The 18,827-nt window shown below is 35.0% G+C and overlaps 4 protein-coding genes across 4 annotated transcripts; 1 reads left to right on the top strand and 3 right to left on the bottom strand.

The window, feature by feature from the left end:
• Window positions 1-862: 862 nt before the first annotated feature.
• On the bottom strand, window positions 863-11,175 carry LOC136780249 (MATH and LRR domain-containing protein PFE0570w-like). The gene is made up of 4 exons (XM_066738496.1): window positions 11,052-11,175; window positions 7,851-9,923; window positions 7,618-7,783; window positions 863-7,540 (listed from the first exon to the last, which is right to left on the bottom strand). Exons 1-4 carry the CDS (start codon window positions 11,112-11,114, stop codon window positions 7,332-7,334), a joined length of 2,511 nt encoding a protein of 836 aa, XP_066594593.1. The 5' UTR covers window positions 11,115-11,175; the 3' UTR covers window positions 863-7,331.
• Window positions 11,176-11,797: 622 nt separating this feature from the next.
• Window positions 11,798-14,155, top strand: LOC136780250 (pescadillo homolog). The gene is made up of 7 exons (XM_066738497.1): window positions 11,798-11,944; window positions 12,074-12,307; window positions 12,383-12,890; window positions 12,948-13,087; window positions 13,157-13,416; window positions 13,488-13,830; window positions 13,892-14,155. Exons 1-7 carry the CDS (start codon window positions 11,921-11,923, stop codon window positions 14,153-14,155), a joined length of 1,773 nt encoding a protein of 590 aa, XP_066594594.1. The 5' UTR covers window positions 11,798-11,920.
• On the bottom strand, window positions 14,152-16,722 carry LOC136780252 (cytochrome P450 6k1-like). Its single transcript, XM_066738499.1, has 6 exons — window positions 15,666-16,722; window positions 15,361-15,596; window positions 15,062-15,292; window positions 14,729-15,006; window positions 14,464-14,647; window positions 14,152-14,400 (listed from the first exon to the last, which is right to left on the bottom strand). Exons 1-6 carry the CDS (start codon window positions 16,058-16,060, stop codon window positions 14,240-14,242), a joined length of 1,485 nt encoding a protein of 494 aa, XP_066594596.1. The 5' UTR covers window positions 16,061-16,722; the 3' UTR covers window positions 14,152-14,239.
• Window positions 16,723-16,820: 98 nt separating this feature from the next.
• Window positions 16,821-17,801, bottom strand: LOC136780253 (cytochrome P450 6l1-like). The gene is made up of 4 exons (XM_066738500.1): window positions 17,696-17,801; window positions 17,352-17,626; window positions 17,107-17,284; window positions 16,821-17,030 (listed from the first exon to the last, which is right to left on the bottom strand). Exons 1-4 carry the CDS (start codon window positions 17,799-17,801, stop codon window positions 16,927-16,929), a joined length of 663 nt encoding a protein of 220 aa, XP_066594597.1. The 3' UTR covers window positions 16,821-16,926.
• Window positions 17,802-18,827: the final 1,026 nt, after the last annotated feature.

The raw sequence follows: 18,827 nt of genomic DNA, 5'->3' as shown, positions 1-18,827 counted from the left end.
ATCGTGCAAAATTGATTTGCGCGTGCCAGCTGCTTCGAAGATCGGCTAAAAATCGAGAGTACTCAGAAGTATTAGAACTAAGCACAATTCGATTCTTGTTAACAGATATTTCATTAGAGAGTAAAAAATCTCACGCGATTACAGAAAATGTCATCGCGTTCCATATTATTGTAATTAAGGAGAAAGAAACATTACGAAACATTGAAAGACACACGAAACATTGGACAACTTCGAAGTAGCTGAATCCTAAAGACGGCGAATGTACTTTCTAGCTAATCCAGGTTAAAATCTTAAAAGCATCAAAGACGTAAAGCTTATTTTCGTTATTATTCGACTGATCCCATTGAGTAATTTTATGGTCATTGATCGTTGCGGTCGAAAAATGAGTTAAAGAAATGATCTAGCTAGTCCATTATAACGTTAAAAATAAAAATGTCCACGAGAGTTCTGGATCAGGCGAATAATTAACGAATTTAACAATTTCCTTATCGTATCCCTATATCAGTTTCGATAAACGCCATTACGAATTAAGGAATTACAACTAGTCCACGATTACGAATTACGATCTACCAATAAGTCTCGATCAAACGAATTGTCTATCTAATCCACAAATTTTTTAGTAGCAATTATATTCGGCAGCGCATCTCACGCGCAAGTAGGTACAGACTTATTGACGATTACCGGTTTTTCCATTTTCTTTCTCTCTCTCTCTCTTTCTCTCTTTCTTTATTTATTTCCGTTTACTATCAGTATAATTAGGTACAGTTTTGTGCAATGATGGTCGTTGTGTGACAGAATGTTAAGGTGAGTGCTGGCGCACCCAGAAGATATAAGCGCCTTCGTACCTCGATGTTCTCGGCGACTTCCGGTGCGAAGGAACGGAGCAAAGAGGACAGTGAACCGGAAGTGACCGTACACCAGGCCAAAGTGTAAAGTATATAAAGGTTTCTACCACAGCCCATATAACGATATATTATTTATATATTATATATATTTATTTAAATATTACTTTTTATTATATTATATCAATCATTCTTAATACAGTCGAAACTTAATTCGAGGAAAAGAAGGAAAATGTCTGTGGGGTCATTTTGATCTCCCACGGACCGCGGATAAAGCAGTGAGTTTTTCTCGCGGATCTAAAAACGCTTTGTGCACGCAGTGCCTAAGAGAAAAAGAGTAGCAAATGCTGTACACGCACCCTGTTTATTGTACCGTTCTTAATTATCTTGTTTGTTCTTTTTTCCATTAGTTCTATAGTAGATGAATCGTTGAGATTTGTTCTCTTTGTCGACAATTCGGTGAATATAGTTTAGGTTTCGATTAAGATTAGCTGGGATCCTTGGAGATTGTCGTTGATCTTCTCGGTTGTATATCGCGTAAAAATGGGTCACAGCCGAACGAAGAACTCAAGGATTTGCCGGGCAGACTTATATTCTTTTCGTTTAATCGATTGTCGCTTCGTTCATAACAGAATCACAGCCATTACAAATGAAATAATCATAAGTTTTTTTTCTATTCCATAGAAACACGACAAAAGTTGAATTTGGTGGCTGTGGCTCGGTGACAGCGGGGGACATAGTATTAAGAACTAATTAACTATAACCTAAACCGCGCGTTTATGTGCGTTGAAAAAGAAAAAACGAGAACTGGCCATTCGTTATGGAAATCAGTTGGATAGCGACTAGTACCTTCTCTTTATTTCTAAATCGAAAATTATTGGTTCTTAACCGAGAAGAGGATTAGCTCGGTATCCACGGAAGACAAATCGACGTACGCATTGTAATTAAGTACGGATGTGTGTGGAGAAATTTTTTCATCGTCCACTGTACTTCTGTCTTTGGTGTTTTAACATGCAGTTAATAGTCGATGTTTAATACAATGTGCGAAGTACCGTAGGTTTTCCTTATCAAGCGGCGTATGGAGTCGTCCTTGATAGGCCAGAAAAATTGCAGATTTTTCACTATCACGATCCATTACCGCGAACGGGAGAACCAACCATTCGATGAAAGAGAGCAAAATACAAAAATACTTGTATATGGACGCAAGTTTCGTTAATCTCGTCAAGCGGATGTGCACAAGCGGTTTACGAAGGACTCCAAGTGCGCCCACGATATGATTAACAGTAGGAAGAATTTAAATCCTTTTATAAAAGTCTCGAAACTTTTTGATGCGGTCACAAGCACGCAGTAAAAGACCTATGGACCGTTTTCTCTAGTCTAGAAACACTAATGCGGAGCTGCAGAACACGTTTGGATTCTTGTGCAAGCGTTAATAGGCGTTTGTTCCTTCATCCTGTGCTCTATCAGTGAATTAATTTCTAGAAAAACACTACACTCATCTAGTTTTAATTCTTAAGCAACGTCTCTTTAGCGAAACGCGAATACACGTAACACAGAAGCCACTGGTCACCGACTGGGGACCATGGTACCATAACATACACAATGTTTCAACATACGAAAACTCTTAAATGTCATAACCAAACTGCAAATAGACTATCATCCCATAACACTAGCGTTCATTTCATTTCCTTTTAGATTGGATTCTAGCATGGCTAGCAAATCCTCAACGAAAAGATACCCAATGACTCCGAAGTTGTTAGAGACTCGTCGAAAACTCATGATGATCAGCTTACGTTACTTGGAAAAAGGATGGGAGCATAATCGATTGCGGTAAAAAGGCTTTTGTCGTCGTTTTAAAAGCATTTGATTCTCAGACTTGATGAAAGTACTCAAGATTCATAAATCGACTTTCTCTCAATGCTTTCGATCGTTTTTTGTTTCTACTTGAATGTTTAAATATTATTGTGATGTAATCGTTGTACACAGTGTTTCCTAATGGTCCGCATATCGAGCCTTCCTTTTATTAGGCGTCCCTTCCTCAGGCTTATTCTCGATAAGAGTATTCTAGATTGTCATATGTTCTTTAAGGATATACGTATGGCAAAATATCGATAAGACTCGGACATCCTGGCAAAAAAGTCAGCGTTAACTTTATCGCGAGTTCTCTTACCGCGCGCGTGATATGCGACCGAAGTTATCAATTAATTTGTCGTTTCATTAGTCGGGACGATTATTAATCGCATCGTAATTATCTAAAATTTGCGCTTCCACTTTTTTGTCAGTTAAACATATATAACTACTATCGTTGCCGTTAATTGCAAATGCCGCTCGAAATTCGATTGGCTTATTATAGAAAATTTCGACGGCTAATAATCCTCAGGGACTCCTACGATCCTAATTCACAAAACGCTCTAACTACACTCGAGATACTCTAGTCAACTATTATTATCTACCGGCGAGTAGTTACTAGAACGACTACACACATTAATCACACGTGGATTATGCACATTAATTAGCTGACCAATGACACTCGAATCGATTTAAACCTAAGTAATCGATTTCTCATGGATCTTCTAAACAAATATGGCCGCCAACGCTCAGCTCCATTAGCTATTGAGAACTACAGCTGGAACAACTAAATACCAACTTACTTTCCTTAGCAATTGACGTCTCATACCGTCCCTATTAATATAGCTTTCGTTTTTTAGCAGATAATTTACGCTATTGCACAAGTACGGATCGGAATACGATTAATATACGAGGTAAGAGAGCGTTTTACGAGACTAACCTAAAACTCTGCTTGATAGCGGCATTCGTTCGACCCCATTTAGAATTGTCCAACTCTTCTCGCAATTGCCAAAACCAAGCTTCGTCTCATACGAAAACGTCTAAATTTTCTCATTAACTTATGCTAAATATCAGGCGTTTCTTAACGCGCTTTTTATTGGTCAGTTTATATTCTTTCTCCTTGCCATCATGATATCAGTTTCAATTGCATATACGTCCAAACACGCCTCTCTCGATATAACGAATATTTCACTCCCCCGTTGTCCGATATACCGTCATAAATTTACTCTTTGCACTTTGCTTGTTTCGTTCTTTGGTTTCTCTGTTTATTTCTCTTCGTTACAGACGTTTGCTGAGTGGCGTGACGTATCAGTAAACATTCAGTGATAGAGGTTATGTGATCATCACTGTCCTGGGATTAATTACTGTGGGTGCCTCAGGGCCACTGTATTAATAATATCACATGCAATTTAGAAAGATTGTCCAACATTTATCTATACACATCGCTAATTTAATTTGCGAGAATGTAACGTCTTTTTTTTTTTTAATGGAATTCGCCATTCGGTAAAAGATTTGCAACCCTTCAATTGAGATTCTTTTTACACGATAATTGAATTAAGTGGTCGATTTTCATATATTTTGTTCGCTCTAATTCTAGAACCAACAAAACATTGTAGCGCCTTTTTTTTATGAATTTTTACTCTGCATTTGCTACTTTCGATGTGAATCGGAGAATTTTTCATAATCTTTTTTTTTTGGCAAATATTTTTGAATATTGAACAAAGTTGCGATTCGACGGTATTTTTTAATATATTCGACGCGATGCTCCGTCAAATTCGAGTGAGAAATTTTTGTCGAGGTAATCACGATCATCGAAAAGCTTCATACAATTACAATTATGTACAAATTGGCATTACAGATATCACAGGTACAATACAACATATCAATGGACAGGGAAGGAAACCTCTTGAATCGTCCAAGCGCCATTTTCGACAACACGAAATCTCCATTTTTACATGTCCCTCATGATTGGAGATCCTAGTTACCAGAAATAGGTATTTTTTTAACCCCACTATGACTCTCATTCTCTGTGTAGCATTGGGAATGGGGGTCATAGTGGGGGTATAAAATCACCTGCTTCTGGCAACACCATTAGAGATCCATGAAGCATGCCCGGGGATTCCCCCTAAAGAGTTTCTACTTCGTGTGTGAGCGGGCCATTCTAAACTAATCTAAGAATTTTCACTATGATTAATTTCATCTAAAATTATACTTTCAATAATCACTAGAACACGCAACTTGCCACTATTGAATTATTCTCTCGTCATTTCCATACCGGACAGTGGGAGCTTATAGTCTGACGCGCGAAGGAAAAGGAAAAGAAAGCCGAGTCCAATTCGTCGAACTTCTCAAAATATGTAAACAATGACTTCCATCACCTTCGATCTATTAAGATCCCATTAACGAACAGTCGCTAGTACTCCAAATCTTGCATATTTGCAGATTTAACTACAAACTTCTAAAATTCGCGCGATATACTTCAATAATTTTTGGGTTTCGTTTATTAATCTCTAACCGATTACTTTTTGGATTTTTTTTATTGAAGAGAAGAAACGAGACAAATTAGAGTTAATAGGAAGAGATAGAAAGTAGAGAGACAAGATAAATTAATCGAGATTATCGAAGAATGATAAGAAACTTTGAGCAGACTTATTCTCTCATCGAGACAGTTTGGAACTGACAAAAATATATTTTTCTTTTTTTCGAATCAAGCACAACTATCTAATAAACACAAATATTTATATAATTTTATATATACATATCGATGTATATATATATATTAATTAATTACTGTATACGTCAATATAATTTAAAAACATTAACAGCTCCCACGAGCTAAGGTTACTATCGTTTGGAAACCAGTTAAAAAATTCGCAAATTGCAAGGTAACCTTGCAAAAAGAAAATCCATAAAGCAATTCCTATACGAGAATGTACTACAAGGATTAGTAACGAATAACGTATCCATAAAGAAAAATTTATAACGTTTACCAAAGGCTATTTATAAAATCTATTAAACTGTATAACGAGATTAGCCAGTGGAAAGAAACCATCGATTGTTATTATTGTGAACTTTTTAAAACGGGGTATATAAGAAACTGGTGAGCAAACAAGAGTCCAGTTGATATCCCCGGATGTATAGAAAAAGGACGTCAAAATTAATGATCGCTTTTATCTAATCGTCCAGACATTGAATACCAAAACTCGTATATATAAATATATATAACCTAGCGTGAAAAAATTGATTACAAAATGCATTATATCAGACTCGGCAGGCAATAGTATGAATAAGTAATGTTTTGCCAGCTGGCTAAAGTATTATCTAAGATTTCATCTCGTCGTTTTCATTATAGCTGCTTTAGTCAGACCGTGATATGAAAGCCACGTATAAATCTCTTTCAGAGGAATAAAAAAGAGTTCGTTTTAAGCTGAGCAAGTGATAGGATAATTAAGCCTTTACAGCGAATTGGTCAAGTAGTTATCGGCTGAATTCTTATCTATCCATTCTCCGAACAAAGGAATATCTAAATGTACTTAGTTAATTCGTACACTTCTCCTTAATCCTCGTCATCACCATATTAAACCTAGTAAGCTAAACATGAAAAATCGTCTTATTAAAACGCTTTCTCGGTTTAGGCTCGACGGATACATCATCGACTAATTAAACTTCGTCACTAGGAGAACATCCTGTGACCTTCGACAAGATCGAGACTAGTATTTACATAGGTAAAGCACGAAGTGGACATTTTAGGGTCTAGGTCCTTGGGCTTAGGCCTGGAGAACTATCTCTTCATTCTTGCTCAGCCTTAAGCGTTAATCTTAACAAAGCTGATACTAGCCTTGACAATTTTCGGATCACCCGTGAGTTGTAGAGCCTCCGGACCTCGCTGATAAACACACGCGTCAAGCTTAGAGATTGGAAATAGTCTAGCTGACCATACACGCTATACATTTAAGAAAGGCCACACTGAACTAGTCTAGGAATCGCTAGCTAGTGCCTGGGCTAACGAATCGATGAAGCTTAGCCTACAATGGACTGGATCCCTTTGTTCTTAAAACATTGGATTGTTTCATTGCATTATCTTTACTGTTCTTCTTAAATAACTGAAAAAGAACCATCAGAGTTTCGTTTCAAGAAAGACAGTGATGTGATTGCAATTCATAAAAAAATCCAATGCTTTAAGATTTTGAGATAATCTCGGTCAACGAACCTTGATCCGTGACCCGTAACGTTAAGCGATTGGTAAAATCTTGATCAAATCCCCATTCAACTTAATTACATGGTTGGGAAAAGGATTTCTTCTCGACAAACACACACGTGCGCGCACGAACACATACGCACGCGCGCGCGCGCGCACACACACACACACACACGTACGCACGCATACATACATAAATGGCAGACAGGTCTCTCCGCTAAACAGAGTTCCTGACGATCCGCCACTAGAAGCAAAATTCAACCGGTGAGCTCGTTGTTCTTCATAAGAAAATCTCCTTCAAGCAATTGTAAAGAATTCGCTATTTGCCTAACAATAATTCTCCCAAGATTATTTTAGGAACGGCAACGTAGGAGGGTTAAAAAACGTAGATGATATTCTTGGCGCATTTAAGAGCGACTGCTGGAGGATTTTGGATAATTTTGCTAAGGGCAATGCAAATAACTGCTGGAAGTGGGTGTCTCAGTTTGGCCACACTTTATCACCAGCACCGGATCTTTGGAGCTCTCGACAACGCGTTTTTCTATCTCCTTGTCGTACAGAAGTGTAGCTTGCATCGCGTTATACATACCGGTCCTGGCGTATCTCGAGGCTTTTGTCAATTCGTACACGCTACCAGCCAATGTCATGATATCTGCAATATAAATAAAGAATCATAATTAGCGTACTTTCTTTGCTTCGGCTCTTTTACATTATTAACCACATTTTTACCATTATCGTTGTACAAAGGAATACAGTGAAGGTTCTCCTTCTGCCTTTTGGCTGCATTTGCTATTTCCTGTTTCCTGCATTCTTGCACAAATTTAATGGCCTCCAGCCAGTACTCCATGGCCTTGTGAACTCGTTGGTTCATCGTGGTCCCGCGCAAACGCTCCATCTGTAAAAATACCTTTTTTAGTATAAAAAATTATTTTTCTAAAGATTATAGATATTTTTCATTTTACCTTAGCGATGAGCGTGATGACCCTTGCGTGTTCCCTCAAGTAATCAATGACGAGTCTATCGACTCTGGATGGATTGCCTTGCAGCCTTGGAATGGGAATATTATTAGCACTGGTAACCCTTTTACCAGGAAAATGGGCAGCCAAGCCAGCTTCGCACTTCTTTCTTTCCTTCTCTAGTTGTTTGAATTGCTCGTAAGTTTGCTCCAACCGGAAATGAAGTGTGCTGGATGGTCCACTTCTCCGGGCTGCACCACTTCTCAGGCTGAGACCCCCAGCATATAAGGCTGAATATACTGTTGGTACAGAGAGTGGGATTGGAACTGGCATTACCGAAGGGAATACACCTTGCCTCACGTTTCCTGTAGCTGGGAGGATCCCAGAATTAAATATTACTTCACTCGGTGACATTCCTGAGAAACTTTGCAGTCTACTGGCATGCTGACGTTTCATAGCTTCACCGAATGCTTCATTCTCCATTATGGAGCTTGCCAATTGATTACCCAATGCATTACCCAATTGACTTCCCATCTGATTTACCAGATTTCCTTGATTTTGTAGACTCCCTGCTTGATTCACTTGACTTAATTGAGAGTTTACTTGAGCCACCAATTGATTTCCTGCCAGATTTAGTTGGTTTCCTACTGGAAACATCTTGTTGGTCATGTCGAATCTGTCCAGTTTATAACAACTGGTATCTTTTATTTCATTCTGGTAAGAATTGGGATGAAGCTTCATGCTTTCATTGGATGGAAAAGAATGAAGTCTATAGTCTAATTTTGATGCTTCCAAATTTCTTGAAGACTTGGGGAACCCTATTGGAGAATAAATTTTTGGATCTAAAATTTTGTGCTTGGGGCTGGAGGTTTTTAAAAGGCTTCTATCTATTCTTAAGTCTCCACAAATATTTTCATTCGTGTCTAATCCAGACATTTGCATTCCTACGTATTCTCCAGTTTCCAGTGTTCTTTTGTAATTATGAATACGGTCTAACTTAAAGTTGTGGCCACGATCTAATTTTATGGTGCGTGATTGGAGAAATTGAAGCTGGTCTGGGGTCATTCCTGATAAGTTTATTCTATTTGATGGCTCTGAGTGATCCTTGTAATCATCATATCCATTCCTTAAGTGATTACCAAAACAATTTTGAAAAGAATCTGCAGGAGAGAAGTGCTGAAGAGGTGAATTGGATAGAAAACCAGAGTCACCACTGAGATCAGTCATTGCTGACCCTGGCCTATATTTTTGGTTTGTTGGCAAATTGTATGAATCATGTACTCCCAACATAGAATTGCTCACAGATGGTCCAAGATTCTGATTGATTCCATAGTATTCCAACTCTGAGGTGGTGTCTGATAGCTCCGGAAGAGTAACATTAAAGTTAAAGTCAGAACTTGGGCAATGAATTTGCTGCTGATAGCCATTAAAATAATCCTTTCTACAATTTTGAGATAAAATGGAGTCATTCCAAGAATCCAGCTGCTTAAAACTGGTTGCATTACTTGTGACAATTAAGTCATTGGAGTTTGATGGAAGATTTCCATTTGTACGTGATATCCTATCAGGTGATTGGAGTACATATTGTTGGGGATCCACCACATAGTTGTTGGAGCTCAGTTCATTGTTGTAAAGTGTATTTGGTAGTGGAATCTGTACTGGCGTAGTGTTCAAGTTAATGTTTCTCAGTTCATTACGCAATTGAGTACAACTTTGTTCATATTCTGTGGTACCAGATACATTATTTATATATTTTAAGGTAGAATATCTAAGATTCATATCTGCCATATTAGGTAAATTTTGAGTGTTGTTGTCAATTTTATTTAAGCGATAGCTCAGGTCATCTACACTTGTAAAACCAAGGTTGCTGTCATTTGTATTATTGAAGCAAACATTCAAATTTTGTCCTAACCTTGATGCCGGATAATTGGCTACTGAGGAATACTGACCACTATTTCCATTGTAACTGTTGGCGTACAAACTGTTTTCAATTATGGTGTCCTCATCCAAAATCTTAGCCACCAAATCATTCACCATAGTATTATTCAAGTCCTGGTTCTCCTCGTCTTCCACACTCATCTACAAAAAAATTCACTATAAATAAACCACTCTGATATCACTAAAAGTTTATTTAACAATTAAATTTATATATATATACATATATGTATTATTGAATTCAAATTTTAGCAGTGTTAATTAAATTATGTTTTTGACAAAATCCTACCTACTCCATTATTTTCAGGGAAAGTAACAATTGAATAACAGAAAATATCACTAACACATAAATTTATTTGAAATATTTAAACAAATCCCTATCTATCACTTTTAATGTTTCAGTATAATATTTTCAGTTTAACAGAAATATTAATTCACTAAATATTTTCAATACACCGATTTACTCCATTATTCCTAAAGAGAATATCGATATTGAGTACTAGATGGAAAAAAATGAGACACAAAAGCCAGAAACCAGCAAAACACTTTGACAAGTGTGCGTTTTTCTTCGTTTGAATTTAAGTGTGTATATGTATGTGCGCGCGAGCGCGCTATGTGTATGCGTTCATGGAGCTTCGTGTTTTTATGGCTGATGGAGGACAAAAAATCATAATAGAGCTACGGAATTTTTTGGAGCTTAGGCTCATCTTAGAATGTTAATAAGGTATAATATTTTTCAGCCCTAACCGTAACTCAGATTTGAAGAAAATAATATTTTGCTGTTATGCTGAGAGATATACATTTTTTGGAGTCGAAATTTTTTTTAAATACTGAGAAAAAATTCAAAACCTTAAATGATTGTTCTTTTGCAGCTAATTGTATTTATTGGGATGTCTTTTTTATGTGTATTTTAACTGCTGTGTATTAAAATACTAATTTAATAGTGATTGGATCTTTAACAAAAATCCTTCGTAGGAAGTGATAAGCACCGACCGATGAATGTGATTTTAAATGGTCATAGAGATTATCGGAGTAGTTTCTTTTTCAGGGGTGAATTGAAAGAAATAATTTCGTGAATATAATACAAAAAAATTGGAGCATGTAGAAGGCGAAGGAGACTTATTTTGCCCTATTGTAAGGGATGTAAAGAAAAAGGGCTTAGAGGGACGAGGTAATTGAAGAAAGGGTGTAAAGGGGAGGGGGGACATTCGGTCGATCATAGGAATTTCGAAGGGGGGTGGACATTTTTCGGAGCAGAAGTTAACAACGTACCTTGCCAGTGAAGCAATTATTGCCGATGATCGTGGCCAAATTGTGCACCTCGGATAACGCCATTTCTCACATTTCTGCTCCAATTTTTCCCCTTTTTTTGCACCTCTCTCACTCTCCTCCCGACGACAAGACCCTGACTATAGCTTCAATAACTCTACCTAGAGAGGTTTCCTCTTCCCCAGAATATTACATCTAGCCGCCATTTTTTCCCTATTGTATTCCCAAATTCTCAACTATCATGAAGATTGAAAACAACGTATATTTTCCACTAGATTTATACACACATTCGTAGCAATAATACAGCAAAGCTTATAAAATTTATTTAATAAAAGTTATTAACAAAATTTAGTTTATTTTTTGAGACTTATTTAATTGACTGATGCACTGAAGTCCAATCATTAACAATAAGAGGTAAAGGGTCAGAACTAAAAAGATTCTGAAGAATAGCTAACTCCAAGCTCTATTCGTCATTAATTTGGTGATTGAAAAAGAAGGGTCAGAAAGAGGACCAAGAATTCATTATATGGATGCAGAAGGTCAATATAAATATTATTATGCAAATTAAGAATTTATTATAAAACTCTTATATTTCTTTTTAATGGAAACTGCCTGAAAATTTTAAAGTTCCCCGCAATTTATATGTTATCTGGCGGAATAAAAGTAAAATAACTAAGATTTACAATGGTGCCAATTGCCAAATAGTACTAACAGTAGTGAAGCGGTTAGCGGATGAACTGTCTGTATCGCTTCTTAAAATTTCAGATTTTCGTGGATTACTGATTTTACTGAAATAATAAAGAAACACGTGTGTATTATAAAAGTTATTGCTGCAATTCGAACAACAACAATATAATTCTTAAATCAATAAAATGGTGGTGATAGGGAAGAAAAAGGTGAATCAATAATTTTTATATTAGTCTGTGTAAATAAGATAGATTTTCTATACCTATGACATAAGTCTAGTTCCTAACCTTTAAATGGCCTTATAGCTTGTTTACTTATGTTTGGAAATGTTTTTTTAGTATAAATCTGGCGAAGGTGCGCAATTTATAACAAGGAAATCAGCATTAAAGAAATTGCAACTTTCATTAAATGACTTTCGTAAATTATGCATACTGAAGGGAATTTATCCAAGAGAGCCACGTAACAGGAAAAGAGCACAACAGGGTAAATCAGGCATTAAAATACTTTATCATAAAAAGGATATACAATTTTTAATGCACGAGCCTATAATATGGAAATTAAGAGATTATAAGGTATAATAATCTTATTTCATAAATCTATATATTTTTCCTACTAACTGTTGTTTGACCACTTCAATAATTTTTCAGATATTCAATAGAAAGGTAGGAAGAGCAAAAGCATTGAAAGATTTTGCTGAAATGAAAAGATACTTGAGCAATCACCCAACTATTAAAATAGATCACATTGTAAAGGAACGTTATCCAACATTTATAGATGCTCTGAGGGATTTAGATGATTGTTTAACACTATGTTTCTTATTCAGTACATTTCCATCCATGCCTCATATTCCAAGAGATCAGTCTGTATTGTGCAGACGACTGACTATTGAGTTTTTACATGCTGTAATTGCTGCTAAAGCTCTAAGGAAAGTTTTTGTTTCAATTAAAGGATATTATTACCAAGCAGAAATAAAAGGGCAATTGATTACTTGGATTGTTCCTCATAATTTTTCTTTCGAGCCTCAATCAAAGGCAGAGGTAGACTTTAGAATGATGTCTACTTTTGTAGAATTTTATATTATTATGCTTGGATTTGTGAATTACAGATTGTATCACACATTGAACTTATATTATCCTCCTAAATTTAATTCTATAGGTAAGTTTTTTTTATTTTTCATTGAATAATTACTACTTTAGTTTATAAACTTCACAGGCTATCAAGAAAAAGATCTTGTAGATGAAGAAGCATTTGTCTCAGAAAAAGTAGCAGCACTAAACGTACCATTAATCAGTTTAGACCCTACAATACAGAATGCTGAGGATGAAGATTTGGAAATGGATGAATTCACAAATGTAATTTTTTATTTTTTCTTTTAATATTAAAACCCTTTATTGTTTCTTAAAGTTTAATTTGTAATATAGGAAACTGATGAAGCAAAATTGGAAGCCATTAGGATAGAAGCTGAAAAAAAGAAAAAACTAAAATCCTTATTTAAAGGATTGAAATTTTTTATTAACAGAGAAGTACCAAGGGAACCGCTAGTTTTTATGCTACGCTGTTTTGGTGGCGAAGTTTCCTGGGAAAAATTACTCTTTGTTGGGGCAACTTTTGATGAAAACGATGAAACTATTACACATCACATTGTTGATAGGCCTAGCATGGAAAAGCAATATATTTCAAGGTAGTTAATTTTTCATATAAATGATATTACTTTAACAGCAATTTTGTATTCTATATAATATTTTTTTTTAGATATTATGTGCAGCCGCAATGGGTATTTGATTCTATAAATAACAGAGAATTGCTGCCGGTGGAAAAATATTTAATAGGCTGTATATTGCCACCTCATCTTTCTCCATTTACTGACAGTCGTATGGATCAAACCTATATTCCTCCTGAGGAACGTGCTATGATGGATCCAGAATTTAAACTGAATGCCGATGAATCAGAGGAAGAATCTGAAGAAGAGGATGAAAAGCCTGAAGAATGTGCCAGCAATGAAGACGAAGAAGAGGTAAAAGAGAAGGAAAAAGAGGTCAAAGAAGATGTAGAGGATGAACCTTCAGAAGAAATTGAAAAAGAGCGCGTGAAAAAGGTAAATTTTTATTATTAATCAAATGATAGTTTTGTATGCTAAATATTTATTTTTTTTTTAGACAAAAGCAATGAAAGTTAAAGCAGGAGAGCTGATGAAAGTTAACCCATGGGAAAAAAGTCAACAGGAAAAACAGGAGTACAGGCTAAGAGAGAAGATGGTAAAGAAGAAACACAGGAATCTTTACAAAAGTATGATGAAGGGGCGTGAAGAAAGGGCGAAAGAAATCTGGCTTTTACGTAAGAAGAGGCGTAATATTGAGAAAGCTGAGAAAGAAAAAAGAAAGGAAATTAAAAAAATGAATAAAAAGAATTTAACAGCTTAAGTTAATATATCATAATTTCTCTATACTGTATATTATAAGTTTACAAATTAAAACCATTTCTGTCTTTAGTCTGTTTACTAAAAGTTATTCTAATTTCTTAAAAATTAATGTATAATTATCTGGAGGTGCAAGGAAAATAGAACGAGCGTCTGATATTTCTTCATTGTGAAAATCCATCGAAACTTCGTACTTTCTTATTATTGTAAGAATTCCAACTGCTGTCTGAAGTGTTCCCACTCTCGCCCCTAAGCAAAAAACATCAGAAGGTGAAAATGAAAGAAAGTTTTTGAAAAACTTTGGATAGCTACCGATACAAGATCTGGGTCCTTCTCCAAAAGGCAAGTAAGTACAGGAGTCCAAATGATTTGTATCACTAAATCTGTTGGGATCAAATTTTTCAGGATTTGGAAAGTATCTTGGGTCCATATGGATTCCTGCGAGTGCAACGTAAACTGGAGTTCCTTTTTCTATCACAACGTCCTTTCCAGGGATCTGAAATAAAAGCAAAAATGGTTCTCTGTGGTTTAAAGATCAATTTTTGCTATTCTCTGCGAGATATGATTGATTATTTACTTTGTAATCGTCGGCAGCAACTCTGTCAAGAAGTGGAGCTACTGGATAAAGTCTAAGTGTCTCTTTGATGGTCTGGAGCAAGTATTTCATTTCCTGAATGCTCTCGTAATTCAATCCTTTATTTTCTATTGTTTCTTGAATTTCCTCTCTGACCTTGTCTTGGATTTTTGGGTTCTTTGCCAATTCACAAAGAGCAAAACAGATTGTAGACGTACTACTCTCCAGACCAGCAACAAAAAATATTGTAGATTGAGCTAGTAAAACATCACCCTCGAATTCTGGAAATTAAATCAGTTGAACTTTTAGTTATCTTTGGTCGAAGAGTCGTCTTACTGAAATCTGCCTCTTGCTTGTCATTTTTCAGTTCCACTAAATAGTCTATGAGGTCTCCTCTTTTTACTCCAAATTTTTCATGGTTCTCCATAGAATCCTTAAAAAGATTCCTAAAATATTCAGTTGAGCTTCCTAGCATTCCTCTATTAAAATAACTGCCAAGATTTGGAAAGAAAAAAAATGTAAAGAAAAGAATTGCTTGCCAAGTACTTTGAGTAAATGGTGCTTGACCTGAAAATATAGTCAAACGATATAATTAAAATAATACAAAGTTAATTAGAGGAAAAATATGGCATTACTGTATGTATAAAAGTTAGGCTCAGGATCAGAAAAGGAATTAGTTTTAATTCCAAAAGCAATTGATGATATAACGTCGGTAGTAAATTTTCTAAAAGTATCTTTAATTATTATTGGCTTCATTTTTCCATCTGATAATTTTTCTTCCAAATGTTTTTCTAAAGTATCTGCATTTTCCAACATTAAATTTAAAAGCTTTTTTACTTTTCCACTGGAGAACACTGGAGACATTTTCATCCTGAATAATTACATAAATAATGCAATTCCTTAAATAGTAAAAATAGAATCAGTGAGAAATATTGTATACCTTAAATATTTCCATTCTGGATTATGAATGGCAAATAAATTGGTACTGCCCACGAGATCGTTTTTGTTGTTGATAGTAAAATATCTGTCTTTAAAATTATTAAAGTCCCTGACCAAAATATGTTTCATAATTTCAGGACTCCTAATGAGTAAAAAGGGTTTCTGGAAAATATAAACACCTAGTAGGTCATCCTCTGGTAATGTCTGGTTATGCAAATCACCAAGGGCTAGTCCAGGTGAAGTTTTCAAGTAAATAGCATCTTTGAAATTGCCAAAGAGCCAGTGGGTAGGCAAAGAACGAACTCCTTTTCTTTTCCAATAACTATGCTTGTATCTGGACCACGAATAGAATAATCCAAACAATGCAAGAAATATACAAGCAACTTCCACGATCATTTTGATGTTGAAGCAATGATAGAACACTGACTTAAGCTTTAACAAGTATTACACTAAAGCAAATCTCATTGAAGATTGATGAATAATGCTTGTTATTGCAACTCATTCAGTCGTTATTTATACTTGTCATTTAATCGCCTTTTATCTTATTAGTACTAGACTCAGGCATATCTTGTACAGACATTTAAATTCAATGTTTGATCATCACAACCTAATCCCTATTTTTAATTACTCAATTTTATCTAAATATGATAATATGAATCAAATACTGATATATTTAAAAAGTAGAACATTGCATACTTATCTTGAAATTATAATTCTTAAAAAATATATTGTATTGAAGACTCATCGATTCTATATTTTATCAGCACTCTTAAGATAAAAGTATATAGGGTATTTCAAAAGTCATGGTCATGCCAGAAATTCTAAAAGAAAAGCCGATTCTGAGAAAAATACTTTTAGATAATGTTTTAATATTGTTCATATTTAATGATTCACAAAATAATTATTCCCAACTATCCAACTTAAAAACTTTTAATCTAAACACATATTTGTACGTAATTCATAAATTAAGGACCATCTTAAAAAATTATACTATATAAGAGTTTCTATTTTGACCATAATTTTTAAGATATTCTTTATCTATGCTAATAATTATCTGAGTATATTATAACTGATGTACGTATTTTTATTAGAGATAAAATACATAATTTAATAAATACATTTCAGTTTATAATTTATAATTCACGTGAGAGTTTCCTATTCAGCTTTTTTTATGATCTATAAATATAAGCTATGAATATAATTTGTCAACTAATTTTTTTGAAATGTAGAACAATTCCATTTGTTGCAGCTGTAAAATCATATCAGTTATCGAGAACACTTTTATCCTTTGTTTCCTGCCAGACTTCGTACTCGTGGAGAATCAAAGATAATATTACTTTTGCATGTAACTGACCAGCTTTCATTCCTGAAGAAATCAATATATATTGGTATTTTTAATTAAATCAAATTAACAAGCAAAATTTATATCAAACAAGGCTTACCAACACACATCCTTGGGCCAATTCCAAATGGGATATAAGCATCAGTGACTTTTTCAACGTTGAATCTTTCAGGATCAAAGACTTCCGGTTTTTCCCAGTACTTTGGGTCTTCTTGAAGCCCATATAAAGATATATAGATTGGAGTTCTCTTCTCAATTACCACGTCAGTACCAGCAATCTGTCGATAGTTTGCTCAGTTAATGTTTATTTCATAAAAGCTTTTAAAAATTTCCAATAATAATTACTTTATAATCGTTTCGAGTATATCTATCGATTGTAGAAACTGGAGGATGAAGCCTAAGACCTTCAGAAATACAGTGATCCAGATATTTCATGTCATTGAAAGCTTCATATGTCCATCCATGCGTTTCAATTGCCCTTTTGATATCTTTGCATGCAAGTTCTTGGACCTTCAAGTTATTTGCCAGCTTTAACAAAGTGAAGGAACCACCAATGGCACTAGATTCGAATCCGGAAAAGAAAGTTCCCGATTGATAGAGTAGATTTTGTCCCTGAAATTCTAAAAGAGTTAAATAAAATTGATTTTAATAAATACTCAGTTATATTTATAGATTAATTCTCTACTAACTGAAATTAGGATTTTGTTCTCCATTTTTAATTTGTATTAAAGAATCAATCAAAAATCCTCGAGCTTCCCCAGATTTCTCTCGAGTCTTCAGGGCAGTCCAGAACATTTTTATTGAAAAAGGATGAGTTGAAGAGGACACTGGTACCAATTACTTCAACAAGTTCAGGCATAAAGAATACTGTCACTAAGGCCACCATTCTCTTGAATCCATGAAAGAATTCACGCACTAAAAAGTAAAAGAATGTAATGACTACTGACCACATGCAGAAAATTCGACATTGGAATAACGGAAGGAGTCCATTTCGGTCCCAAGAGCCGCAGAAGCAATGAGATCAGTAGCGTATGTGTAGCTTAGATGCTAAGGATCCACGATTTTATCTCCATATGGTTTGAAAGGCTGATTTTCCAACTATTTCATGATAGGGTCTCCAGTCTTCAACATCAGTGAGAGTATTTGTTTCAATTTGCCTTTGGTAAAGTTGGTCTGATTTTGGATTTTAAATATTTCCAAATAGGATTTTTCATGCCAATATTTTCCTTCTAGGTGGATCCAGCAAAATGACAATCTGAAAAATTCTCGAAATCTCTGATCATATCCTTAATGCTTTCTGGATTACAAACTAGCAAACAGGGCTTGTGGAAGATGTAGAAACCAACGTAAGGAGCATCTGGCTTTGCTCTCTTGTACAGTTGACCCAAATGCCATTTTGGAGCAAAACGAAATTGTACAGCCTCCTTAAAGTTGCCAAATAATTAATTTGGCTCTATATATATACTCCACACCTCTGGATTTTCAGTAACTTAATTTATGCTAAAAAATTTGATCATTAGCAGATATTGTTATTCTTAATGTATGGTATATTTTTTTAATTAACTTTTTTAATCTAGTAGATAGTTAAATCTTACTTGGCATAGGCCCAGAAAAAGAAAATAATAGTAGTTGTGTGTGTGAGAGTGACTCCAAAACTTTTAATAACTAAGATAACCCATGACTGTATGAATTAAACTCGATAACTGATGCATTCCTTTTTAAAATGGGGACATTATATTATACAGGATGAAGCACTTAAGTCGCCCCAAAGGCTTAATATAAAATAACGTGTATTTCTTTAAATATAAGAGATATTCATTT

The sequence above is a fragment of the Prorops nasuta genome, unplaced genomic scaffold (assembly GCF_024137725.1).
Source record: "Prorops nasuta isolate Cenicafe-Biocafe unplaced genomic scaffold, Cenicafe_Pnas_1.2 PNAS00018, whole genome shotgun sequence".
In the NCBI taxonomy this organism is placed as follows: Eukaryota; Metazoa; Arthropoda; class Insecta; order Hymenoptera; family Bethylidae; genus Prorops; species Prorops nasuta.
The sequence above is the reverse complement of the archived record's forward strand: the minus strand, read 5'-3'. Positions and strand labels throughout refer to the sequence as shown.